Below are 27,671 nucleotides of genomic sequence, written 5' to 3' on the forward strand. Positions count from 1 at the left end.
GCTGAAGAATATTTTTTTTTTTTTTTGGGTAACAAAGATCAAAATTATATTAAAGGAAAAGGTACAGGAAAATTAAACTAATACATTTTACAGCGTTCAACTACATCTTTTAGTAAGAACCAACTTGATAATAAACAACAACAACAACACCAAAAACAACAGTAGAAGCTAACTATAATGTACGGCCCAGTTGAAATCTACAAGAGATCAGGAAACCAAGCTGTTTCCATCAATTCCCCTCCGCCAGAGTCAGATATCAACTTGACTGAACATGGTTCAGATTGGTTGTGGGCTGCTTTCTCCTTGTTTGCCTTGTTTGCCGTAGTGCATGGCTTTATCTATAGCTTGACCAGTGTACGTCGCAGCGGCTTAAAGAAATCACTCTTGATGATTCCACTCTGGACTAATGCAGTCATGGCTTTTGCTTACTATACATATGCTTCAAACTTGGGTTACACTTGGATCGAGACTGAATTCAATCACGTGACTACTGATCGTGGCCTTGGTGTGCGTCAAATCTTTTATGCCAAGTATATCGGCTGGTTCTTGTCATGGCCATTTGTCTTGACTGTGTTCAGTATTGTGACACATACCACATTGACCGATGACAGAGATGACTTGTTGAAAAGAATTGTTCAGACTTTTTCCTCTATATTCACTAGGTTTTTGGCGATAGAAGTGTTTGTTTTGGGCTTGTTGATTGGCTCTTTAATCAAGTCCACCTACAAATGGGGTTACTTCACATTTGCTGCAGTCGCCATGATCTTTGCCATGTACTTGGTTGCCACTGACTTGCATTACAGCTTTAGAGGTCCCTCAACCAATCTTCCCGGAAATATCATCATTATTTTCTTTTTCGTTGTGTGGATTTTGTACCCAGTTTGTTGGGGCTTATCTGAAGGTGGTAATGTGATTCAGCCAGACTCAGAAGCTGTGTTTTACGGTATCTTGGACTTGATCACTTTTGGCTTTGTGCCAATTATCTTGACCTGGATTGCCATCAACAATGTTGACGAAGATTTCTTCACCAAGATCTGGCACTTCCATGTCAAGCCTGATGGAAGTGGCCACGTGGCTGATCCCGAGAAGGAGATTGACCAAACACCAAGACACTCGGGAGACACTGCAGTCCCACCAAGTGGAGTGCCAATTGCCGAGGAAACCGATGTTGTTGTTGAAGAGCCAGCAACAAGAGTTTAGAATCGTTTAAATGGCCAGAACTCGAGTGTGAGAGAGTGAGAGAGTGTGAGAGATGGTAATTGAATAAAGATTGCGCAAGCCATATTCGAAGCCAACCCCAAAAAAGATTTAAAAAAAGATTTAAAAAAAGATTTAAAAAAAGGGGCATATGTTTGAGATTGAATGTCGCTGCTTTTCTTTTACAAGACCGTTTTCTTTCCGTTTGCTTTGCTTTGTTTTACGTTGCTTGTTTGATTTTTTTTCTTTTTCGACTTTTATTCTTCATTTTGTTCTTCCAGAATTTTTTGGAAGATATATACCAGAGAAACTTTTTATACTTTTAGGGTATTAATCTAATATATAATCACCATGTTTTCTTCTTTTTCATTTTTGAGTGTATTGAAGAGCTCTGTTTGCAAATGGTTTTTTTTTTCATTATTGATATCACCATTAAGATTATTACTATTATTATAATAATGATAATAATTATTATGATAATTACAGAGTTGCATCTCTAGCGACCATGTTGTTTTGGATCTCTTTGACGTCTCTGATGTCTTGTGACTGGAGTTCAAGGAGAAGAGTCTGATGGTCTGGATATTCGGTTATTTGAATGATTGAGTGTGTATTTGTGTATGGCGCGCGCAGGGGAAATTTTGTGTGGTTATTACACAAAACCGTCCTGAAATTAGTAAAATCGAAAAAGCAACTAGCAATCAACCAATTTTGACATTTCAGCTTTTCCACGAGATCACCAACTACCCTCTTCCTTTTTCTTTCTTTCCCTCTTTTACTGATTAATCTTTTTCCCCCCTCCTCAACATCATCATCATCATCATCATCATCACGTTAGAATTCAATTTAACCATAAAATGCCACCAAAAGCTGCTCCACAATCTGCATCCACTTCTGCATCTTCTGCATCCTCCAGTTTGAAACATCAATCCGTTGGACAGCAGTTGACAAAGTTGGCAACCAGTCAACAATTTTACTGGTACTTGGGTCATGTGTTTGCACTTCTCTTTACCGTGTTTAGTGCTATTACTGGTTTGATCTACAGGAAACAATCTTCGTTGAAATACTATAGGTTTGCATTATTATCAATCATTACCACTTATTTGATTGTGTTGAAACAAGTTTACTTTAAGAATACTGGGCTCAAGAATGTTACTGTGGCGAGACTCTTGAGAGACGAAAATGTGCAATACATAATCTTGGCTGCGATTTTCCTTGTTTCCAGTTTTATCTCTGGTGATCAAGTACCAGCCGGATTGTACTCATATGCAATTTTCGCCGTTTTTCATGTGCTTACTTATTTTCAAAACCAATTGTTGCCTGTCTTGGTCCCTTCATTAACAACGCAACAAAAATTGAGTTCGAGAATCGGTGCAATTATCAACAAGTTCAACCAACCAGCGTTGTATGTAGCAGCAGCTGTGGAAAGTTCATTAATTGTTACTACCGGGTTAGAGCTTATTCTCCTTCCCTTTGCTATTTTGCTCAGATGGAGAAGTTTTGGTTATGCCATTAGCAAGATCATTGTATTTGTCTCTGTGGTTGTTTTCAACAAATTGAGATACGACAATAGTCAATTCACCAAGGCCATAGTCAACGAAATGGACAAGAACCAAGCTGGGTTTGTTACAAGATTAAACAATCCAAAAGTGACCCTGTTGTACAACAACTTGCGTGCTAAAGCGATCTATTTCTTGCAATTGATCCAATTACCAAAAGAAGTGAAGAAAACACAATAAAGGATCGGGAACGAAAAGCATGAGAAGACAGAAAAGAGTGAAAAGAATGAGAAGAACGAATGGAATGTTTCCGTGTATATCTGTGTGAGGGAGTTGGAGAAAGAAAGAACGGAATAGCTTTGTGTTTGTGTGTGTACATTATGTCGTATTTATTTTTATTTTTATTTTATTAAAGTTAGCTTCAAATAGTATTTATATTATTGTTTCACATTACTTGAATACCAGGATAAATCAAGTAAAGCCTATGATTTTGAAGTTAAACCTGGTGATTTCTTCAAGCGTAAAGAAACATTTAAACTTATAGCTGTCCATCCACAGCAGCTGCGTTAAGCAGACTTCCCGCCCTCTATCCCGCTCTCTCTTTTCTATTTTAGAAGGAGAGGGGAGGAAAAAATAGGAAGAAAAAACAAAAAATAAAAAAATAAAAATAAAAAAAAAGAGAACCCCTTGAACAATTAAATCACCAGATCGTATTTCATCGACACCACACTTTTACACCACCTCAAACTAAAAGTTGCGGGTTCTAAATAACAGTTCTATACGATGTCGTCGGCAAGCCTGAAGAAGTTGGCAGCAAGAAACAAGGCCATCTTGGATCAGCTCTTGTACATTTCAATTTTGATCAACTTGTTCACGCTTATTATCTTGTTTTATTTCAAAAGACCTCAAAAATACATCTACTATATTTTGTTCTCCATCCCAGCTATCATTCTTCAATATGTCCTAGAGAATAATGGACGTCCCAAGCTTGACCCTAAAGGTCAATTGATTAGATCCGGAGACGACATTTTGCAAAGAGGTAGCTTATTCCAATACTGTTTTGATATAATATACTTGACTTGGTTCTTTGATGTTTTGATGATTATCTTTGGCAGCAACAAAGTGTGGTTGGGATATGCCGTGATACCCGGATTTGCCATCTATAAAATTAGTGGTTTTATTCTACCATTTTTTAAAAAATCTGGTAATGCAAGTGTAGATGCAGATGCTAAACAAAAAGTGGAAGATGAAAATTTACGTAATGGAAGAAGAGAAGATGGATCTGGATTGAGTAAACGTCAACAAAAATTGAAAGCAAGACAAGAGAAAGGACCAGCCACTAAGTATCGCTGATTCTCAATTTGAAAAGAGAAACTTGTAATATACATGAACAAATTGTATAGCTAGAATTATGATGTGATTCACCATTTTATTCAGGTTAGTAATCAGCATTTGAGTGTGAATATGTGTGTGTTCTTTTATTCCTGTGTATATTTCTGTGAATATTTCTGTGTATATTTCTGTGTATATTTCTGTGTACATTTTATTGTATATTCCTTAGTGTGTGCGTGAAACGTACTTTCTCTCATACTACTCAAAATTGTCATATTTTTCTCTTTCAATTTTATCAACGAGACGGGAAAAATGCAAGAGTACACCAAAATTCAAATAACATTAGCATTGAATCAATCCAAAGGCATCCTATTTACACATAAAAAAATCATGCCACGAATCAAGACCATAGACGAGTTTTTGGAACTCTCGATAGATTTGCTTTCCAATTTTCCATCAACAACATTCTCAATCACCTATTCAAATGTTTCAAAAAAAGACAAGACACAGAAGGAGTTGAAGCTGAACACTGCTATTGATTCTACTGTTGATTCTCAAGACAAAATATCCAAAAAACAACACACACCAGCAACACATGCTGTGACTGTGAAACTATTTGAACCACATACGGGTAAATGCTTGAAATACAAGACCATAAAGCAAAAAGAGCTAAGTCGTATCTTGAATATGTTAGGCCCACAAGGTATAAGCAACAAAGTTGGACTAGCAAGTCTAATGACAAACACAAAGTTTGAGCCACCGGTTATTGCAGCTGCTGTCGAAGACAAAGCTGATGAAAATCTTGCTAATACAACCAGTAAAGAAGGAACGCCGCTAGTTAATACGGATGAAAATACATCTGGTAAAAAGAAGAGCAAAAAGAAAAAGAAAAAGAATTGACTCCTTAATATATTATTATGAAATTATACTACTATTATAGATGAACAATTAAGCCTATTCTGTGTTACTCCTCCTCTCTATCTTTCTCCAACTCTCTCGCCTTCTGCCTTTCTGTCTTCTGCCAGTTACCTTCTGCGTGTGAACTGATTCTCCTCCTGCCCTTTAAGTGCTTCTCCTTACCAACCCTAAATTAACTAAATTATCTGAAGAATCCTCTTAACTTCGCAAAAATACCCTCCCGTTTACCACTATCTTGTCTTTCAAGCTGTGCAGGTCTGTGTACATACGACCCAGGCATTCCCTCTACTCCCGGTCTTTTTTGCTGTTGTGATGGTGATGAGGTTGTGGTTGAAGAGGTTGTTGAAGTTGATGCTTGGGTCCTTTGTGCAGAAGTAGTGTTGTCTGTGATGGTAGATTTTTGGGGTGTATCTGTCAGAGTCTTTGGATTAGCAGATGGCTCTTTTGTAGATTCTTGTGCAATATCCAATGTGGATTCCGATAGTTGCGATTCCAAGACCGGTTTGCCAGGCTTTGCAACCTTTTTTGGCTCCTTCGAGTTTTGTACTGACTCAGTATTAAACGCTGGGTCCAAAGTTGACTCTTCTCTAGCAGCATCGTGCTTGATTTCGTCTGCATCGAGGCTAGTAAACTGGGACTTGCTTTCATCTGCGCTAGATTTTGGGTCAAGTTGCTCATAGTCAGATGAAAGTGGTGGGCTAGAAACCGCTGCAAATGAGGAGTTTGGAGATGCGGCATCTTTCTTATTGGTCTCTGCTACTTTACCAAATTGGTTCTTTGGTGTTTCCTCGTGAATATTCAACTTCGAAGTTTCCTCAACCAAGTCCGAAGTATCCTTGTTTGTCTGCTCTGCCGACTTTGATTTTGACTTTGCCTTTGCCTTTGCCTTTGAATCCAACTTAGCGTCCTCTCCAGTTTCATTAATGGGTATAGCAGCATCTGCAAAAGCATTCGCATCTTGAGTTGGGGTTGTTGAATCTTGACGAGCAGTAAACTTATCTGGCAAAACCTTTGCTGCAGCCGCAGCTGCCGCCAAAGAAGCAGCAGCATAAGCTTCACCGCCTTCTTGTTGTTGTTGTTGATGTTCTTCTTCTTCTTCTTCTTCTTCATTTTGTTGTTTTTGTTTCTGTTGGTTGGTGGTGATGGTTTTTGAAGAATCTGTCTTTGTTGGTTTGTTTTCGGTTGTTATTCCAGTTTCTAAATTTGAGGATGTTTTTTCGCTTAAACCTACGCCTGTACCTGTAGTTGATCTTGGTTCTTTCTTTTCCTCAATTGATTCAAATTCATCAGCATAAACAATGTTGTTATTGTTACCGTGTTCGTCGGTGACAACTTTATAATCGTCCGACGTGATCCATTGAGTGCCATTAACAACAAATTTAAACTCAATATCTTTCTTCTCTTGTACAATAACTTTGAATCCGTTCGCAATTGAGGGGCCATCTAAGGATGGTATGCTCAATTTCCAATCATCAAAAGTTCCTGTAACTTGAACTGATGCAGCATCCCTTGTGGGAGATTTAAGTATAATTTGATACATTTCTCTCACGCAACAACACACACACACAGACACACGCAGTCTATCTATCTATCTATTCTTTGTGGTTTATGATATATATTTTTTTTTATCTTTCGTTTTCTCTTTGTTAAAGCAACGGAGCAGGATAAAGTAAATCTCTTATGTTCCGTCTATATTCAAATTGAAAGAGATAGATGGTACTAATTATCTAGTCGTTGAAGCTATTAAATTTGTGGTGGTGGACGAGGTGTAGGTGTTGGTGATGGAAATAATTTTGGTTGTAAATTTAAAATTGGGATTTTGTGTATTGTAAGTATTGTAAGAGCAAACTGATCTAGAGATAAGGAAAGTGGAAATTCGAATAATAAAAAAAAAAGAAAAAAAAAATAAAGAAGGGGGGGCAGGGGGTGATTTAGAGTATCGTGCTGTTGCTATATTAGATAAACATACAAACCAGATTAAATCAGATCATAACCACCACAATTTGATTATTACACTTCTTCTTTCTCTATTAATTACATGTCTATATTGAACAAATGAGGAAGAAGAAAAGAGCTTCTAATAAAGAGGACGTGATTCAAGCTCAAGGCTTTTTTTTTTCCAATCATCGCCAGCTCCCTTAGACTCACCTAGCCCTGCAAATGATACGTTTCACACTTGTCGCATAGCACTGTCACAAGTAACAAGTGTACGACTGCTGAGCATCGGTTTGAGCTGGTAGCTCACCGATACCAGCGGTTTGAGTTCGTGACTTGATAGGCTATATTCCAACTAAGTGTAATTGTCAATGATCGCACCTATAAAGGTCTCAATGCTCATAAGTTAAGAGAGTAAATTGTCTCATACAAAGTCACTAGTAAGGAGAATCGTGAGAGTATACACTCTGCACGTTCACCTAGTGATTTGTGTTCAATGTAGTTGACCGTATAAAATCTATATTTTACCGATATTTCTATATAATAGTGATAAGTTAATTTTACCACTTCTCGTTCCTATTTATATAAACTCATCTTGTTTGAAGTTTCAAGTTTCCTATGTCGTGCAATATTCTCCAAATATTCACTTAGCGGAAACGAGGGCACAGAGCGTCCAATGTGTGTCGCACTGTGACATCCTCCCCCCCTTCAGAGTCTGAATGAGCGATACGGCCTTATTTTCATTGCATTTCGGAAAAAATTGATTTGAGGTAAAATAACTGTACAAATTGATGATAACCGTTGTGGCCTCCCCCCCTGCAAAGTAGAAAATCATTTTGTAGTACTAAGCGGAGCGGCAACAAACGGTTTCAACATCTCCCTAGTATACTGACGTTTCATGGGAATGCCTTGGAGGTTACTAAGATAGTAAATCCTCGACAGCACCTTCCGGACAACGAAAGGACCCGACCAATTCAAGCCCATCTTGTTGGTAGCAGCATCGTAAACTAAGACTAAGTCTCCTTTCTTGATCGGTACATTAGTGTCATAACGTTTGTCAAAAACTTCCTTCTGATGATCCCGATCGCGGCGTTGAGTTTCCTTAGCAGAGTCTTCCTGTTGTTTACGGAAATAAAACTGACCAACGCGGAACTTGAATAGTTCGTCCTCCGTGTATTGTTGTATATCAGATGGTGTTTGCATCAATGATTGGAGCAGATTATTACCTTCAAATCCAAAAACCAAGTATTGTGGTGTGAATCCCGTACGTTTACGAACCGTAGTACGATCCACCCACAATGCAGCATTCAAAACTTTGCTCAAATTCTTATTCTCTGGAACCAGTTTGATGAATCTGATAAGTCGTTTGTGCGACGCTTCGATCATCCCATTCCCCTGCGGATGGTACGGTACAGAATAAGATGGAGAAATGCCATAATTTGAGAGCAATTGCTGGAGGACCTCATTGTGAAATTCACGACCATTGTCGGTTTTCAAAACACTAAAGGTTCCTACACGAGCAATAAAGTTTGAATAAATAAAGTCGGCTACTGCCTCTGCAGTAACCTTTGGTAAAACCTGAGCTTCGGGCCATCCCAGAAATTCGTCACGTGCAACGACAACAGTAGCGTCACGGAGCTTAACGCAGTCACAGACGATTGTATGAAACATACCAGCCGGGTAGTTCAAGTACAATGGATCCCGCTGCCTAGTTGCAGGTTGGTCCTTTTGACAATAAACACACCGTTTGATATAGTCGGCAAGTCTGCGATAGAGGTTCGGAATGTAGAATCCAGTATTTATTAGATTGAACGTAGTCTCAACTCCTGGGTGACCACGATCTCTATGAGCAAGATTGAATATGTGTTCAACCTGATTGTTCTCATAAACGACGCGTCGAGTGTATGAACCGGTCCGACCTAACTTGTAAAGGATTCCATCATGTAAATAGAACTCTAGTGCGCGGTTGATGAAACGTCTGGCGTCAGCAGGTGCGTTGTGCGAAACGGGAATGGTACGTGCCTCAAGGTACTTTCTAAGCGCTTGAAGTGGGATCTTCTTATAACTGTTATTAGGCTCAGCTTCAATGGTAACAACATTAACTTCTGCTAGTACTTTAGGATCCAACTTCGCCCTAAACTCGGCAATAGCTTCTCTGACCTCATAATGATCAGTCTGCGGAGTAGACGTGTGGCATCGGCTAAGAGCATCGGCAATGATGTTTTTCAGTCCATCAATGTGATGGATCTGATAGTTGAAGGTCCTGATGAAGTTCAACCATTTGTAAACCCGATTTACAAAGTGTGAATTATCGAGTGGTTTATTCATCACAAGGACAAGAGCTTTGTTGTCACAGTACAAATGAATGACCCCAGTAAATCCAAACAAGAGTGGATGGATTGCATCAAACGTCTTATAAATACTGAAAAGTTCCTTTTCGTAAATAGTATAGTTCTTTTCAGAACCATGGAACTTTCCAGAATAGCACAGGACTAGTTTCGATTCTCCAGCCGCATTGGTGTTTTGCAACACACCACCCCAAGAGTCTGTCGAAGCATCAGTGTGGACAGTAATGAGGTCCTTAAAATTAAGGGGTTGGAGAATCGGTTGGTTGGTTAGTACTGTGATGATTTGGTGGAAAAACCGCTTAGTTGTAGGATCCCAATGAATCTGATGCTTGGGTTCCTTCCTTGCTTGATTGACTAAGTTGTAGAGGGGAGCAGTCAACTCAGCATGCCCTACAATCAACTGTCGGTAATAATTGACCAAGCCAAGGAAACTTTCTAGCTGTTTGACCGTGTTAGGGAGTGGGTAATTCAATAATGCATCCACTTGACCCCTAATTAACGTTTTCCCTGCAGGTGAAATATGGTATCCAAGAAAATCACATTCAGGTACAGCGATCTTTAACTTCGCAGGGTTAATCTTCAAGCCAGCATTGGTTAGAAGACGGAACACTTCGACAATCTTATCTAGGTGTTCTCGAACCAGTGAGTCGGTAAGTTCATCTACTTTGGGACCCACGATGGCAATGTCGTCAATAAAACACATCACATCCTTCGCAACTGGGCTCAAAATCTTTTGTAAGATAGAACTAAACTCACTTACTGAATTGATATATCCTTGAGGAAGGACAGCATACTTCAACAAACCTAACGGGCTGTTAAAACTGGTAACATCGCTAGTAGCAGCATCCAATGGTATTTGAAAATACGCATTCTGCACATCAATAGTACTTATAAACCAACAACCACTAATCTCTGTAGTGAGATCATCCACGGAGAGTGGGTGACCCCCTTCCAACTCCACATTTTTGTTGAGTTCCCGAAGGTCAATCAACAATCGATGCCTTCCATCCTTCTTACTTATGAGAAACCATGGGTTCCGATAAGTCGCATCACTATAGACCAATTGCCCCTGTCGTATCATTTCTTGGAGAATCTCTACTGCAGCGGTACGTTTAGATCCTAATGGGATCGATTTCATCCGCCAGTGAACATTCGGATCTCGCAAGTTGATACGAACGGGAGGGTGTATTTCAGGCTTAAGTCTGCCAGGGTCTCCACCTTTAATGTAGAAGACATCAGACACCTCAGCACATTGGTCCACGAAATACCGAATATCATCTTCGCTCGCCCTAGACCCGGTAAATGCAGGTCGAAGCATCTCTGAAAGGGGAGGAATGACGACGGTTTGACTCACTTGGACAGTTGGAAATGAATCGATGTGGTAGTTAGAATCCCCATCGTAACGAATAGGGAATTTATGAATGTTGCCATTCGCGCGGAAACGTAACTCTCGTTTATCACCATCATCAGTAAACCCAATGGAGAGTTTGTGCGCATCTTGGAATGGCAACCCGAGTAGTACCTGACCAACAGGAATTTGCTCGTGCAAATAGAGGATTGCAGGTAAGGAGATGAAATGGACAGTAACATCTAAAAACACTCCCTGAGTAATTGCTTTGGTGTCATTATTAACACCTTGAACAAATACTGGCTGGCTCAAGGGAAAAGGCTTAATTGGTAACCCTTTTAGTGTTTGCGGGTTGATCAAACTCAACTGGGCCGCGGTGTCGTATTTCATTTCTATCCTACGGCCATGTATGGATGCGGGGAAACAGAGTAGTTCTTGAGTGACCCCTGGTTGGTGGTAGCCTGTCGAAGTGGTCGTCAGATTTACTTCAGTAACAACTGGTTTCTTCTTGAACTTGGCAATACCATCCTTAAGGGCTTTCTGCAAAACATCTCTGTCAACCAACATAGCTTTAGTACTTTCTCTCATCATGGCTCGAGCATCATCGTGCATTCCCAAATACTTCGAAAGATCCATAAACACGAAGAAGTTATGTTTCATGGCATCTTTGAATGCAGCCTGTTTGTCTAGTATGGTCAATTTACTAGTACGTACTCGGCGCTGACTTTTCCGCTGTGGATCAGTGGAATCGTCAGCAAGGTGGTGTGGTTGGTCGGACGTTGCACTTAATTTGGCAAGCTCATCTAGCTGATTCTCTCTCAAGATGTCTTCGACACTAAAGAGTTTAATTGAATCGTCAGCCACTGGGGAGTCAACTCCATCATCAGCGGTAGCATTTGCCTGTTCCTCATTAAGTGGTTCATTAACAACAACGTCAGATTTCACCTTAGGCACTTCTTCTTGAGGGTGACTCATCATGTTTCCATTCTCCTGTGGCGTAGAAGTCTGTTCAATTCCTTTTCCTTCGGATAGGAATAACTTTAACTCTTCATCAGGATCTACGGTGTCCTCCATGGCTAGGTTTTCTAATTCCCTATCCATTGTCAGTGCGGAGGGTTCGAACCGAATACCAGCCGAGCTAGGTTCTTCATACTCGTAGTCTGGGTCTACGTCTATGTTTTCATCTGGAAACTGGAGTTCCAGGAATGGTAAATGTGAGTCATAGGGTGGAGACTGCTCTCCGATCGGCGGGGACTCAGTGTCTAATTCCCGTCGGGACTCCTGCATAGATTGCTCTGTTACAGGGCTAGGTGCGCTTTCACGCTCCACTCTCTCCATCTCCTGCCGTTGTCTAACTGCTGCATTGAGTTGCTGTTTCACCTTATCAGCCTTCAACTTATTGTGAGCATCTTTTCGCGAGCTAGGGAGATGGGCTTTCTTCGCAGTCCAATCCTTCACTACCTTCTTAGCAGATTGAGCATTGGCTGCGTGCACCAAGTAAACCGGGACGTCATCAATCATGATGGGTCCGGGTTTAATCACTTCATCTATTGAATCAGACATTATATGAGAATTAGATTGCATCACTTCTGTCGGTAATCGTTCGTGGTGGGTATTTTCTCTAGAGTTACTAGTGACTGTACTCTTAGGAATAACCTCTACCTCCATAACTTGTGCTGCCTTGGACTTACTTTGTTGGGGGCGTGCGATGCCTCGCATTAGAACTTAGAGATTTCAAGCTCAGGTGTTTTAAAAGGGGACACTTATAGAAATCCATGACCAACGGTTCACCGTTTGCTAAGTAATACTTCCCATCGACTTTCTTTACCAACTTTTCATCCAAAGCAGTCACCAATAAGTGGCAACTATCAACAGTGTGTCTGTACTTTCCACAAAAATTACATTTAGTAGTCTTTTGTGATTTGTCACCTTTAGACACCAGTGTAGTACCGGCATCTTTTTCTTCGTCATCTGAGATAAGATGCATCCTCGTTTGAAATGTTGCATTAACAGCATCCCAGATCCTCTCAAATGTCAAATCGTATGATTTGACACCTTGAATGATTTTATCGTTAGGTTTATTCTTGAGGAGTCCAAGGCCAATCTTTATGATCGACGCATCTTCAAACGTGACTATTGGTCCAGTCCTTCCCGGCTTTTCGATTTTAACTTCCGGGGTCATATACATGATTATTTGATCCATGACACTACCCATCCTTTCGAAAAGGGTCTTAAAGATTGAGATCCATGTTTCCTGTGCTAGGTGAGATGTATTGGTGATCCTCAAATACTTTTTGACAGCAATACCAATAATGGTCATTTTCACTCTAGGATTATGTTTCTTTTTCAAAGCATCATGGATAGCAGTCATAACATCAGTAACTTGGTTCGTTTCTGGAGGAGTGCCCCCATTGCCCAAGATAGGTAAGTAATCAACCACCGGTTGTTCAAAGGGGCCCTCACTCTTACATGACATCTCAATCATGTCCTTCAACGACTCTGACTTCGTCAAATTAGCTCCGTTCCTTAACTCATTAATGATGAGCTTATCAGGAACACCGTAGGTGTGTTTGTGCCACAAAACCGACTTTAACCAGAACATGAAACCTTCCTCATCGGAGAACTTCAAAGGGACACGTTTTGCAATGTCATACTGACCGAGTGCCATATTGTCATTTTGAGTTCTCCCTTGTTTGGCAAGGAGTTTGTCGTAGTACGCCATGAATGCCTTTTCGACAGCTATGTCTGGGACTCGAATGTATGGAATTACCCTGACGTCTTCCCCATGAGGGTACCTCTGTCTTGCCTCGTTTATGATTTGACAAGCTTCTTCATGGCCTTCAACCCAGAATCCGCTATGGACTACTTCTCCATGGTAAAGGATACCATCGTAAGATGCAACAGATCTATCAGATCCATAAGCACTAGGAGTACCACTTTGACGGGATTGGTGAGTCAAGGGTGAAGCGAGTGAGTGTGGCCTCGAGATAGGGAAGTTACGTCCTGGTGAAAATGTGTGTTCTTCCGGATGAACTTTCATTTGCACGTCAGTTGGCAGGGTTATGCTGTTGTTATCATCCGAAATCTGGGCCTTGTTAGCCTCATCGTTCCTAGCTGGTACAGGAGTGCTAAGTTGCGGGACTGTTTGAATCATAGCGGCTTTAAACATAGCAGTCATTTGTTTCATCTGCTCTTGCATCATCATCATCTCAGATTTCAAGTCTAAGATCTCGTTAATCTCAACCTGATTTATTTGAGGAGCTTCTGTCCTTTTCAAACCAGGAGATTCATCTTCACCTTCGCTCATATCGGCTCTTCCCGAGGTAGAAATAGACTGCCCGGAAATTGAAGATGAGTCGACACCAGCAAGGTCTGGTTTACTTGGACCAGGGTTGATACTCCTTGGAGTAGGATTAGAGGTCTTAGAATCTTTTGTTGAAGATGACATTTGTAGTAGAAGTTTTTCAAGTTTTTGGAATAATATTTTGCTTGAATGTAATATGTGATATACTTGGTGTTAAACTTTTTGGTGATATGTTTTTATGGTAGATAAACCCTTTGTTCCAAATTATCAAGGGTTTCGTTCAATCAATCTCGGGAATACTTATAGTTCTCGTCACGCGAGTAAGAGGTCGTGGACAACAATTTTTGTTGAGTAGGGTGAAAATTTTTCACCAGCGCATAGTCGTGTATCCTGGCCTCATCTTAAAAATTTTGTCGACAATAAATGAGTGCCTCGGATTTGACTCCTCCTATATAGCAGGCGCTAAGTCAGTATCTCTAATAAAGTGATGATTGAACGACCTATTGAAACACTGTAGTTTCATAATAATAATTGGTTGCTTCTTTCGGGATGCAATTCTGTCTTTCTCTCAAGATGCTATATAGTCTTTCTTGCGAGATGCAATTTAGTCTTTCCCTCGGTAGTTACCATCTCCGCCGTTTTTATCTGGTGTAATTCTACCTCACCGATAACCCGTGTAGTTTGTTTAGTCTGCTACCATCATACTCAGATGAGTCCGTAGACAGTAATGATGATTTCTTAAACGCTGCTTTAACGGTGCTTATTTACCTTCTAGAATGTAATAAGTCTTTTTTAAAAAAATGATATAAACCCAAATTAGGGATGTGGTCATTATCCTAAAAATACTTTCCTCGATCTTTGCACCAATTGAGGGTAGCCACCTATACCCGTGCAATCTTCGGTACTCGTTTCAACGCCATGCCTATCACACGTACAGCCTTCAAACTATAGCCAAGTCAGCAGACACGACTCTATTCGGTCTATAGTTGCACTCTGTCTAACGTCTACAACCTTCGCCCTTTGTCAACTGATGGGTGAATATTCCATCATAAAGTGTTGACAGTATACGCTATTTGATATTTTCTGGTGTAGTCTCGGATACGTCCCGATGACTACGATGCATTATGTTCCATTGGACTAAACTCGCATAGTTCTCCAATGAGGAGTAGCTCCTCCTTTAAACTGTAGTTCACAATAGTGAAGCTATTAATTCGTGGATAGGAGATTTACTCTTCCACAGGTCCTTCTCATAAATGATATTGACCAAATGTTGAAATGCCAAGGTATTGAAATGTCATGATCATTCAATATCCTGGTCGACAATACTGCTTAACAGTAGCCTCAACCAATGTATCAATTACTTGAAATATTAGGTAACCATATCAAATCATTCAAACAACATGATTTGCAAGGATTTGAGGTCCTCACTCTGGTCGCCATTCTGTCGCATAGCACTGTCACAAGTAACAAGTGTACGACTGCTGAGCATCGGTTTGAGCTGGTAGCTCACCGATACCAGCGGTTTGAGTTCGTGACTTGATAGGCTATATTCCAACTAAGTGTAATTGTCAATGATCGCACCTATAAAGGTCTCAATGCTCATAAGTTAAGAGAGTAAATTGTCTCATACAAAGTCACTAGTAAGGAGAATCGTGAGAGTATACACTCTGCACGTTCACCTAGTGATTTGTGTTCAATGTAGTTGACCGTATAAAATCTATATTTTACCGATATTTCTATATAATAGTGATAAGTTAATTTTACCACTTCTCGTTCCTATTTATATAAACTCATCTTGTTTGAAGTTTCAAGTTTCCTATGTCGTGCAATATTCTCCAAATATTCACTTAGCGGAAACGAGGGCACAGAGCGTCCAATGTGTGTCGCACTGTGACAACACTCCTCGCAAAAAAGTCCGAGAAATTCGTCAGACCTCCGTCCTCCCCCCCCCCCCCCCCCCCCCCCCACCTTTTGCCTTACTTACTTCTCTCTCTCTTCTTCTTCCCCCCCCCCCCCCCCCACACACACACACACACACACCCGCAACTGTAACAGCAACTATTTGCTCCCTTCATTCGTGATGTATAATGTAATTCATGCTTGCCCTTTATCCTTTTATTTTTTTTTTTCAAATATTCTAGTTTCCTAAAATCTGGTTCTTTTCGTAGACCAGGTTACATCAATGTACATGTTGGGAGCTCTTTACTATAATGATTCACGTGTTGGTGTATTACCAATACAAACTACCATTGGTGAACAATTACAAAATTTGAAAAAAATCAAAAAAAAACTCGTATAGTCCTTTGCTTATCGTTGTTTATCCTTCTATTTCCTTCTCTTAAATTCAAACACTTGCACTATCAATATACCTTTTGTTTTGCCTCTCCCCCCCCCCCCCTCCCAACTGCTCACTTACACTTCAGTATCTCGACCCAAATATTTTACTTCCCACCTCCTTCCATCCCCCTTTGATCAAAAACTAAACAAAAGAGAAAAATAAATAAAATAAAATAAAAAAGTGAGTGAGTGAGTGAGTGCAAGAATTTGCCTTTTCTTTTTCCTCTTTGGAGTGGTGAGTGTAGAGATGTGAATGGTAAGGGAGGATGTGGTGGTTTAAATATTAGGATCCCCCACGTCCAGCTAATATAATATGTCACTCACAAGGTTTGTTGAATACTTGTTCCTTTTACTCGAATCCCATAGCTTGCTATTAAAAATTGTAACAATTCCAATAGATTTGTTTCAAACAAATGTTTATACAGAATAGAAAAGAGATCATGAATTATCTTAATAAGTATATTTTGTAAGTCTATACGTATATGTGTAAGTATATACAAGCTCCACCAAAAAAAAAAACAAATGCCTCGTCAAACTCTTAAAAACATAGGCTCTTTCTTTTTTTCCCCTAATCTAGAACCACTTTACTCTAATGTATATCGATGCAATTGATATTGCTCTGTAAATGACAAAACAAGCAAATAACCCACCAAACATGGCACCAATATTGGCTTGCAAATTGTAATAGTCAAGCACATCATCTCCTGTTCTCAAAGAGCAATCAGTGCTACCCGCTAAATCACATTCAAATACTTGGTTTTCAAACCCAAGATTGGCGCAAATTGACACTGCATACTTCATGGGACTAATGTAATTAATTCCTTTGAAAAAATCGGGCATATGCAAAGACATGGTACCACCCATGAAAATAGCAATAATAATGATGGTTGACAAGACATTGGTTGCAATTTCCATTTGGTTGAAAATACTATTAACAAATATACCCAACGACTCACCACAGTTGATCGAGACAAATCCCGTGCAAAACATTGCGAAATACATCAGGGCGTTGCGTGGCAAACCACACACAAACACAATCAATGCTGAAAAAAAGAATGATGGAATAATCTCTGTTGGTAATTCATTTAACAAGTAGGAAATCCCAAACTCAGACACGCCATAGATCCCATCTCTGTACTCTTGGTAAAACAAGTCTCTTTCGAATGGATACAAACTGATATTGTTGACAAGTCCAACAAAGTACAAATTCAAAACCTCTTGAATCAATCCCAATCTATTGGCAATACCATCTTGAGTGTTTCTAAGCGGAGCAAAGAACAACGTATGAATAATGGTAAGGAACACCGTTTGTCCAACACGACTAATAATACTATCCTTTGACCTATAAGATGTAACAAACTGTCTCTTTGTTACCACAGAAAAAGTATGCCAGATGGGTAATCTCTTGAAATAAAACTGTGACAAATTGACTGGCAGAAGTTTCAGCGCAACTTCATCGGTAATGTCTCTCGTCTTCTCCCTATAAGTCCAGTTGCTGGTTAATTTGGCAATTCTATCCTCAACAACGTCACGTTCCTCATCCTTGGAATGACTAACCAAGTCAAGTATATAATCTGCAGTGTTCACCTTGCCCGAGTTTGTAAAGCCAAGCTGCGCCAAGTACTGAATAACACCATGCGACGTACCATTATAAATGACATTTCCTCCCTTTCCCAAAAGCAACAATGTTCCAAACTTGAAAAAGAGTTCTTCATTTGGTTGATGGATGGTCAAAATCACTGTAGTGCTACTCTCTCTTGCCAACTCGTGCAACAAATTCAAGATAGCCTCCGATGTGGTTGAATCCAACCCAGATGTTGGTTCGTCTAAAAATAACACTTTGGGTTTCGAAAGAAGCTGAATCGAAATACTCAATCTTCTCTTTTCACCTCCCGAAATTCCCTTAACAATATCATTTCCAACAAGTGTATCTGCACAATCAATTAATCCAGTTTGTCTGATCAATTTGTTAACAATCTTGGGTATAAATGGGTGTTGTTCCAAAGGAAGACGCAACTTGGCTTGGAAATATAAAGTTTCCCTCACAGTCAAATCAGCAATGAGTGAATTATCATGTTGGGTAACATAAGCGGATATCCTGTTCAATTCAGAACGAGTGACATATTGCACATTATTAATCATCACATCTCCAGAACTAACGAAATTGGCTGACCTATCCAACCTATTGGAAAGATAATTAAGACATGTACTTTTACCGCTACCCGACGGTCCCATTATGCAATTGACAGTATCTGCTTTGAAATCGGCATTAACATTGTTCAAAAGAGTCTTGATTCCTTTAGATTTACCCCAGATTGATTTATCTTTGATTGCCAAATGAACATTGCGCATATTGATCTCAATTGGGAAGTCGTCTTTGACTGCAGTTGCTGCAACTTGTGGAGAAGCATCTGCAAGCACTTCTTCGTGTTGTATCCCTTCACCTTCTTCATCGCCCAACTTGTTTTTCTTGGTTTTTGCCATACCACCATCAAACGATCTAAAGTATAATGCAACTCCAGATAATATGAGAATACCAACAACCCATGCAATCAAAATACCAATTGGTTCTGCTATCCACCCTTGGGGAAAGCCCAAGATATCCAATTGCGCATTTCCGGTATACTCAACACATCTGCTGTCATTGACATCGCCATATGGACAATCACCAACCCAATTGGTAAATTGGTTTGCAGTAAGTGCACCAAAACCATACCAGAAATATGCAATGTACTTGGTCCATCTGACGTAAACTGGCATGGTTGATGCATTGACAAAATAACCCAGTGCCGAGTTTTGCAATTGATAAAACAAATTGATCAACAAGGTGGAAACCGGCATCGAAGGTGCTGCTGAGAACATCAAAAGAGCGCCACTCATGCAACACAATTGAGTGAGAAGAGTTATGGTGAAATAAATTCCAAAGTGCGAGCCATTCCCAACACGCATACCCCACATAAAGAAAGTAATCAACGAAAAGAATATAGTCATTGGTAAATCCTCAAGTGGAAACTTGGCCAATCTTCTCGAGATGATAAAGTTTGGAATATTTGCAGTGTGTTCCTGGCGTTCTCGAAAGAAATATGTTCCGTCCGTGTTCCATAACCTCTCGGCTTCAATAAACATTGCGCAAAAACCAACAATCTCCAACATAACATATTGGGTAGAAATGAGCGATCTAATACCAGCAAGATCATGTTTTGGGCGGTAAAACATCCAACCAGCTGTAACTGCAATAACAATGATTCCAAAGTTGAGTACAACAAGACTCTTGTAATCACGATAAGAAAGTTTAAACGATCTTTTGGTGAGTATTATTAACTGACGGAAAGATGAGATCTGGTCCTGTTTCGGTGTTGAAAAGAGTTTCAAATTGGATGCAAATTGTTTTTGGTCTTTTTTAACATTGGAAACTGAAGCAGGAACTGGAACTGGAACTGGAACAGCAACTGAAACTGAATCGTTATCGATAGTGTTGTAGTATTTTTCTTTCCAATTGGCAACCAACTTGTTTACTCTTTCAATCGACTTGTTCTCGGTTTCCACGGTTGATGCATCCTTCACTGAAAGCTTCATGACATAGTCGCTCATGTTGGTATCGATTGCTGGAACAAAGTCCAACTTTCCAAAATAATCATTTGCTTCATTCTGTAAGTTGCCGAAATAAACCAATCTTCCCCCCTGGGTCAATAAACAGACTTTGTCAAACAACTCGCAAATCTCGGGGCGAGGTTGGTGGATAGATAAAATGATAGTAATACCAAACTTGTTGGAGGCTAGCTTCTTTAAAAGCTGTACTAGACTGAGTGATGTGGATGTGTCAAGTCCTGTTGTTGGTTCGTCTAAAAACAAGATAGATGGTCTAGACAACAATTGTATTGCCAAGCTGACTCTCCTTTGCTCACCCCCGGATAATGTAGTTGCGTGCAGTGAAAAGCTGCAAACTCTAGTATTTTTCAAGTGTGACAAGTCCAACACCTCAATGATGTAGTTGATCAACTCGTCTTTTTCAGCTTGGGTGACATATGGTGGGAGACGAAGATCGGCTTGGCTTTGAAAAGTCTCCAACACAGTCAACCCTGGTAAAAAGAAATCCGTTTGTAATAAATAAGCGTGCTTGATGTGGTGCGTGGACTCCTGTCTGGTGTAAGTCACACTTCCAGAAAATTGTAATTTTTTGTTCGTTATGTTTGTGCGTTGCGACAAGGTGTGCAACAATGTAGTCTTTCCGGCACCTGAACCGCCCATCAAAGCCACCAACTCGCCCGGTTTGACATCAAACGAGATATCGTTTAATATGCGTGGTGATTTTGCATTGAAATCTTCGGATTCCGAATCAGATGTGATCTTGGAGCCAATCTTAGATTTGATCTTTGATTTAATAGCAACTGATAAGTTTCTCACTTGCAACCCAACTCTTTGCGAGTGAGGAATTTCGAGCACGTCGGATTCGTAAGCCATGTCACAGTATATTCATAAGTTAGTCTGTGTGTAGAATGTTGAGAAATTAGAAATGAAAAATGAAAGAACTGGAAAGGAGGATGTGGTAAAACTCCTAAATATATATATATATATATATAGATATCCAGTGATATTAACAATGTATTCTGCTTAACTTGAGTTCATCATCATTTGTCATCCACTATAATGGGAATAATTGCGCTTTTGATTTACAAGAAAAAGAAAATATAATATTTATAATAATAATAAAAATTAAAATTGATAAATAAAATAAATTTTGATTGTCCTTAGAAAAGGCGGAATGCAAGGTGGCGGGTATTGTGTAATCTTCAGAAAAATTTTTATTATTTTTTTTTTCTTTTTCTAAAAATTCCACAGCGAAAAGCAGACACGAGAAAAAAAATTATAGCTTACATGAGTTTGCGCTTTGCTCTCTCTTTTTTATTGTTGTTTTTTTTTTGGAAATTTGCGCTCAGTAAAAGTGAATTGAAAGCGCAAACATTATTAATTTGTGTTCCGATGGAACCCAAAACCAACGTTCTGGATGCTGATGTGACACTGCAATAGACTGCAGCAACACCTTATTGTGATCCAGACCTTTTTTTTTATTATTAACGTGTTCAATTGAGCGGTGTTTGATTATGAGGTTCAAGTTGAAATATACGGAGAAAATGAAAAATACAAAATGCAAAATGCAAAAAATGAAGACTGGAATTGTATTGAATATCCACTCTAATCAATTAGAGACGACGCTTTCAATTATAGTCTGCTGGGATACAAAATACAAATGCTCATCAAGGGTTATGAACACTTTACAATATAGTCATTGGGTTGTGGCTCTCTCATATTTTATATATATATATATATATATATATATATATATATATACTTGTTCTTTTGACTCAAAAAGAAAATCAAGAACCGGAATAAGGAAAACGGAAAACGGAGAACGGAGAAAGGAAAGGGCATACTTGAATGCGGTATTGTCTTTTTTTGAAGAAAGAGAAAGGGATAGACTGTATGGTTCAAGAAGAAAGACAATTACGAAAAGCGTCTCTTGGTCATCCACGTCCTTTGTAATGCAAAGGTATGCAACCATATACAAAATTTATCGAAAACGCAATTGTAAAATGTAACTTCAAAATGGGGGAGAAAAGATAATATACTCATATATATATGTATATATATTTAACAATTACGGGAAGCGCCTTTTCTGTTTCATGACTTCACCCTTCCAATCCACAAAACAAAAAAAGAGGACTTTCACAAGAAACGTAGTGAGAGCGCATTGGCAGAAATTGTCTTTGAAAGAGAAAAGAAGCAAATATACAAATATATATAAGTATCTATATATATACGTTTATATATATATATACATTAAAAAAAGGGAAATAAGAAGAAATTCAGAAAGCGCAAGTAGACTAACATTTATACTTCCCATTTACAAAGCTGGTCACATTCCATTATTTGTTCTTCCCCCCCCCCCCCCAAAAAAAAAAAAATTAAATTGCGCTTTCCCAATTTGGTATTTCCATGCGAAAACGTAAATGTAATTTTTATTCCTCTTTAATTTTAATTTTCTTGTTTGTTTTTTTTTTGTTGTTGTTATTTTAATTTTTCTTGCTCATCACATCAAATAACTTGTTAGAAGATGGGTCCAAACTATTTGTGCAATTAATGAAGTTTCAAATATATTAAAGAAAAAATAAATAGGAAGAGAGCTAGTTTAACAAAGCTAGGTTGTGCTATTATTTCAGTTACCATTTTATTTCTCTACCAATTACACAAGAGGACAAAATAAAAGAAAATTTTGAGAAACCAACATAAAAAAATTTTTAAAGGAAGCAAAACACAAGCATTTATGACGTCGAGTCCGTATTCGTTTACGAAGCAACTTCATTTAAGTTTGTTCATTTGCTTTTTTTCTTTGCTTTTGCTTTTGTTTTTGCTTTTGCTTTTGGTTTTTTTTTTGCTTTTGCTTTTGTTTTTGATTTAATTACCATCACTCAAGCCAAGCTTAGCCAACTGCAAAACACCCTCCTTGGAATTTGCGCCTCCAATAAATCCCGCAGCATGGACAAAGATACACCCCTCGATACCTGCTTTTTCACTCAACTCGGCATCTCTCAATCCTCTCAATCTCTCTGGAAGACCTTGTCTAAACTCAAAGGAGCTTGATGTCACACTCACTGTGGATACTCTCCATTTTCCGCTCGAGTCTTGGAACAATACAAATTTGATGGCACCTTCCTTCCCAGCATCTTTCTCAATGGCATACAAATGTTCTTTCCATGGACAGAATTGGGACAACACCAAAATCTCGCCAGATGGATCAACATCAAATCTGCTCTTGAAAGCTTCCTCAACAATGGACTTGGCAGGGAGCCAGCCCTTGCCGTATCCTTCCAATAAACTAACAAACACACGTCCCATCATCTCGCTTGCAATAAGAAACTGTCTGTCGTAATCAGCATCAGTACAACTTTCATTCCATCTTGGGTTCAATTTAGAAACAATCGATGGCAAGGTAATGTTTCTATCGTTGAACTTGGACTCAACATCCTTTGGATAGTTATTGATACCATTATCGTTAGCATCCAAACTTTCAATAAACTCTTTGTAGATTTTGTTGTACAACAACTCTACATTCTTGTCCCCATCTTCCAATCCCAATACCTCTCTGATGATATCTTTTCCAAAATGCTTGTATACAAGTCCCGCAGAAGATAATTTTGTCTCGTAATTCTCACCAAAAGTAGTATTGAACTCACGTTGATGGTGATCAAAGAATTTGGTACCATCATATTTTCCACCAACGTCAACAACAATATCACTGTCTTCCCAATCCTTTGGGTCTCTCGAACGCACTAACTCGGCGTTCTGAAATTGCGGAAGCAATTTAAGCAAGTACACTGCAAGTGACTCGTCGGCATGGAACGAGCCTGAATGTGTGCATATTTTAACCATGGTGTTTGCTTTAAATTTCTTTGACATTTGCGTAATGAGCCATCGCATTGGAGAAGAGATGTGATTACAATTACGCGAAATTTCAAAGGTTTTCTCGTCCGTCTGTATGTGAGTAAGTGTGTATGCGTGAGTGTATCTTTTTTCCCTGCAACTTCTTTTTTTCCTTTAATTGTCTCATGTCCCTCTTCTCTTTTTCTCTTTTTCTCTTCTTCTCTTTTTCTCTCTCTGTTTTATCCTTCTGTCCTTCTGCCTAATAAACTAGTTCAATCTTATGAAAACGATGAAGTTGCAACTGTTATGAACAAGTTGATCACTACTGAAACGCACCAATTGCATCGAAGGAGTCTTTTTTAGTTTGTTACATTGTAGAAAAAGTCATTAAAAAAACGAAATGAACAAAAATAAAGCCTTGCAAAAACTAAAAAATAAACAAATTGGAAACGCAAAAGACCCTTTAAGGGCACTAACAGGCATGCCAATCTATGCTTCCTTTTCAAAATTTCTGCCTTTTCATCCTTTCCCTTCCCCCTTGACTAAGTTTTGCACATTTCCTTCTTTACGCTTTCAAATTTTTAAATTTTACGTTGCCAACGGCGTATTCATTCTCTCCAAAAAAAAAAAAAAAACTTCATTTTCCAGATTAATATACATTTGTACTGGATGGACTATATATATATATATATATGTAAGAAATCTTCTTTCTTTGCTAAACAAAACAATAGACATACTTGAAAATAAATAAAATGATATTAATACCACCACAATCGCCGATCTTACATAGCAATAAAGTGCCCTTTCAAAAGCCTTCCCTCCCCTTTAAACTTATTTCTTTCCGTATTGAGCAGCAAAGGACTTAACAATACCTTCCACCGATTGCGGGTTTTGCAAAGTGGTAATGTCGCCTAGCTGATCGGCTTCGTTCGAACTAATCTTTCTCAAGATTCTTCTCATAATCTTACCCGATCTTGTCTTTGGCAAGTCTGCAACAACAATCACAGCCTTGGGTGCGGCAAATGGACCAATAGATTTTCTCACAATCAAGACCAATTCTTTTCTCAAGGTCAAGAGATCTTCTTCTGTTTGCTCGGTGTTGGAGTCCTTTAATGCAACATATGCAATCACAGCTTGACCGGTAATGTCATCATTGATACCAACGACAGCCGCCTCACCAACTTTTTGGTCTTCAATCAACGCAGCTTCAATCTCAGCGGTGGATAATCTGTGGCCAGAGACATTGACAACATCATCGACTCTACCTCTGATCCAGTAGTAACCATCATGGTCTCTAGCAGCACCGTCACCGGTGAAATAGTAGCCTGGGTATGGATTCATATATGTGTCCATATACTTGGTGTGGTTGTGGTAAACAGTTCTAGCCATTGATGGCCAGTGGTCCTTAACCACCAAGACACCTTCAACGTCATTGCCTTTAATCTCAGCACCAGAGACTGGATCAATCAATGCAGTTTCAATACCAAAGAATGGGTATGATGCAGATCCTGGCTTGTTTGGTGTAATACCAGCCAATGGGGCAATCAAGTGGGATCCAGACTCGGTTTGCCAATAAGTGTCTGAAATGTGACATTGATCCTTACCGACATATTCATTGTACCATTCCCAGATATCTGGTGAGATTGGTTCTCCAACTGAACCCAAGGTTCTCAATGAGGAGATGTCGTACTTCTTAATCTCCTCTTGGCCTGCTTTACGCAATAATCTCAATGCTGTAGGGGCAACGTAAAAGTGTGTCGCCCTGTGTTTTTGCACAATGTGCCAGAATCTACCATAGTCTGGGTATGCTGGGGTACCTTCAAAGATGATTGATGGGATACCGAGCAATAATGGTCCATACAAGGCATAAGTGTGGCCAGTGATCCAACCAACGTCACCTGCGGTGAACAAAATATCCTCTTCGTGAACGTCAAACACGTACTTGGTGGTTAATGCTGCTCCCAAAAGGAAACCAGCGGTGGTGTGAACAACACCCTTTGGAGTACCGGTTGAGCCCGAAGTATAAAGCAAAAACAATGGGTCTTCAGAGTCTACTGATACGGGAGGCAAGTAACCTGGGAACTTAACGGTTTCCTCGTCCCAGTAGAAATCTCTTCCTTCCTTCATTGCAATCTCCTTGTTGTTGGTTCTCTTGTGGACCAAGACATGTTTAACGCTTGGACAGCTCTCCAAAGCATCGTCACACAATCTCTTGATGTTTGTGACTCTTCCACCTCTCTTACCTTCGTCACAAGTAATCAATGCTTTACATTGGGCGTCATTGACTCTGTCCTTGATCGAGCCTGAAGAGAAACCGGCAAAAATCACCGAGTGTGCTGCACCCAATCTGGTGATGGCCAACATGGCGATAATGGCCTGGGCATTCATTGGCAAATAGACAGCAACGGTGTCACCGTTACCCACACCCCAGCTTTGCAAGACACCAGCGACTCTGGAAACTTCCTTCAACAATTCTCCATAAGTGATAATGTATGAGTCGCTATCTTCGTCGGCCTCATAAATCAAAGCTGGCTTGTTTGGGTTCTTTAAGGCGTGTCTATCGACACAATTGTATGAGGCATTCAATTGGCCTCCGAGGAACCATGCGGCATTGCCTTCTTTCAAAGTACCAGACTTGATGGTGTGGAAGTCTCTGTCCCATGATAACATTTCCTTAGCCAATGGGCCAAAGAATCCTTGAGGATCATTGATGGATTTCTCATAGAGTTCACGGTAATGGTCAATGTCTTTTAAATGGCCACCTGAGCTAGGTTGTCTTTCAAAGAATTCCTTTGGAGTAGCTCTAAAGGGCACGCCATTTGCCTCGTGCACAACAGTATGATTTTCAGTTGAAGCCATCGTTTAGGGGAAATTTATAATCTTTTTTTTGTAGAAAGAGAGAGAGGAGAACGATTGAATAAATATAGTGTTTGTAGTGGTGGTGGTGGTACTAGTAGTTAGCGTAGGCAGGAGCTTATGAGTAATAATTATAGGTATCAATGGAGTGAATATGAATCTCTTCGTCGATATAAATCACAAGGTTATATGCTTAGACTTTGTTGAAGATGAATAAAAACAGAAACTAGACTAATAAACGGGAGATACAACTTGTTCAAATCTATTCTGTATTATTTTTGTTTTTGCCTGATGTATTATTTTCTGAGGGCTCTTTGTTTTTATATATATATGTATATATGTATATATATATATATATATATATATATTTTCTCTGGTTCTCTTCCTTTTTTATTTTTGGTTCTGGAAAATTTATTCGAGGAGAGGATAAAATATTTTTTTATTTTTATTTTTTATGCGGGGCACACAGGCAGAGTAAAAATTTAAAGAATTTAAAAAAAAAAATTTAAAAAAAAAAAACACTCCGGAAGAGAGTCGCACATGCAGAGTGAAAGAGAAAGAGAGAGAGAGAGAGAGAGAGAGAATATATGCTAGAGGAAACATTGTGTACTGATCCTAAACGAGCAATGGCCTAACAATAGGTCATTGAAACTCGAATTGGAGATAAAGTCAGAACTAGAGTCAGAACTAGAGCTAATAGTTGAGATTGATAAAGAAAAAAATACTATAAAGAGCGATACAGGCCATGGCTCAAAAAAAAGCAAAAAAAATCAAATACCGCCGTGTCCTGTATTTCCACGGAACGTATAAATCCAGTGGGATAACACCGTTCCTTTCGAGCGAAGTTTCACTCGACATTTCAAGACAATTGGTGTGAAATTATTCTGTTTATTTTTTTTTCTTTAATTTAGATGTTTGTTTGCTTGGTAGTCATTCTTGTATTTATATATCCATAAACCCTTCTGCCAGAATTAGAGATGAAATTATTGGCGGACATTTTACAGTGGGAGAACGATACAACTGCAAAGGTTTGGAAGCTGTAAATTGAAATATAAGCTATAGAGTAATAGAAAACACACACCTCATACATAAACATCTGCACATTTATGTTGAGCAAAAAAAAAAAAAAATTAATAGTCTCTTTGAAATGGAAAGATACAAAGTCATTTATTTCACAAAAA

The 27,671-nt window shown here is 39.2% G+C and overlaps 10 protein-coding genes across 10 annotated transcripts; 4 read left to right on the plus strand and 6 right to left on the minus strand. All coding sequences in view use genetic code 12, as the record gives it.

The window, feature by feature from the left end:
* Positions 1-177: 177 nt before the first annotated feature.
* Positions 178-1,200, plus strand: HSP31 (plasma membrane heat shock protein; the record flags this gene model as incomplete). The annotated part of the gene is made up of 1 exon (XM_001526781.2): positions 178-1,200. One exon carries the CDS (start codon positions 178-180, stop codon positions 1,198-1,200), a length of 1,023 nt encoding a protein of 340 aa, XP_001526831.1.
* Positions 1,201-2,051: 851 nt separating this feature from the next.
* Positions 2,052-2,933, plus strand: PVL30_001633 (uncharacterized protein; the record flags this gene model as incomplete). The annotated part of the gene is made up of 1 exon (XM_001526782.1): positions 2,052-2,933. The coding sequence occupies one exon, from the start codon at positions 2,052-2,054 to the stop codon at positions 2,931-2,933; it is 882 nt and encodes a 293-aa protein (XP_001526832.2).
* A 543-nt stretch (positions 2,934-3,476) lies between these two features.
* Positions 3,477-4,046, plus strand: PVL30_001634 (uncharacterized protein; the record flags this gene model as incomplete). Its single annotated transcript, XM_001526783.1, has 1 exon — positions 3,477-4,046. One exon carries the CDS (start codon positions 3,477-3,479, stop codon positions 4,044-4,046), a length of 570 nt encoding a protein of 189 aa, XP_001526833.2.
* Positions 4,047-4,415: 369 nt separating this feature from the next.
* Positions 4,416-4,925, plus strand: PVL30_001635 (uncharacterized protein; the record flags this gene model as incomplete). Its single annotated transcript, XM_001526784.2, has 1 exon — positions 4,416-4,925. One exon carries the CDS (start codon positions 4,416-4,418, stop codon positions 4,923-4,925), a length of 510 nt encoding a protein of 169 aa, XP_001526834.2.
* Positions 4,926-5,124: 199 nt separating this feature from the next.
* On the minus strand, positions 5,125-7,472 carry GAL83_1 (galactose metabolism- protein; the record flags this gene model as incomplete). The annotated part of the gene is made up of 3 exons (XM_001526785.2): positions 5,125-6,531; positions 7,407-7,414; positions 7,469-7,472. The coding sequence occupies 3 exons, from the start codon at positions 7,470-7,472 to the stop codon at positions 5,125-5,127; spliced, it is 1,419 nt and encodes a 472-aa protein (XP_001526835.2).
* A 4,789-nt stretch (positions 7,473-12,261) lies between these two features.
* Positions 12,262-14,022, minus strand: PVL30_001637 (uncharacterized protein; the record flags this gene model as incomplete). The annotated part of the gene is made up of 1 exon (XM_061119247.1): positions 12,262-14,022. The coding sequence occupies one exon, from the start codon at positions 14,020-14,022 to the stop codon at positions 12,262-12,264; it is 1,761 nt and encodes a 586-aa protein (XP_060975230.1).
* Positions 14,023-14,454: 432 nt separating this feature from the next.
* Positions 14,455-15,367, minus strand: PVL30_001638 (uncharacterized protein; the record flags this gene model as incomplete). Its single annotated transcript, XM_061119248.1, has 4 exons — positions 14,455-14,571; positions 14,725-14,800; positions 14,995-15,081; positions 15,279-15,367. 4 exons carry the CDS (start codon positions 15,365-15,367, stop codon positions 14,455-14,457), a joined length of 369 nt encoding a protein of 122 aa, XP_060975231.1.
* A 1,421-nt stretch (positions 15,368-16,788) lies between these two features.
* Positions 16,789-20,676, minus strand: PVL30_001639 (uncharacterized protein; the record flags this gene model as incomplete). Its single annotated transcript, XM_001526787.2, has 1 exon — positions 16,789-20,676. One exon carries the CDS (start codon positions 20,674-20,676, stop codon positions 16,789-16,791), a length of 3,888 nt encoding a protein of 1,295 aa, XP_001526837.2.
* Positions 20,677-22,668: 1,992 nt separating this feature from the next.
* On the minus strand, positions 22,669-23,643 carry PVL30_001640 (uncharacterized protein; the record flags this gene model as incomplete). The annotated part of the gene is made up of 1 exon (XM_001526788.2): positions 22,669-23,643. One exon carries the CDS (start codon positions 23,641-23,643, stop codon positions 22,669-22,671), a length of 975 nt encoding a protein of 324 aa, XP_001526838.2.
* An 822-nt stretch (positions 23,644-24,465) lies between these two features.
* ACS2 (acetyl-coenzyme A synthetase 2) lies at positions 24,466-26,493 on the minus strand (the record flags this gene model as incomplete). The annotated part of the gene is made up of 1 exon (XM_001526789.2): positions 24,466-26,493. One exon carries the CDS (start codon positions 26,491-26,493, stop codon positions 24,466-24,468), a length of 2,028 nt encoding a protein of 675 aa, XP_001526839.1.
* Between the last annotated feature and the right edge of the window lie 1,178 nt (positions 26,494-27,671).

Source organism: Lodderomyces elongisporus, chromosome 2 (genome assembly GCF_030384665.1).
Source record: "Lodderomyces elongisporus chromosome 2, complete sequence".
NCBI lineage: Eukaryota > Fungi > Ascomycota > Pichiomycetes > Serinales > Debaryomycetaceae > Lodderomyces > Lodderomyces elongisporus.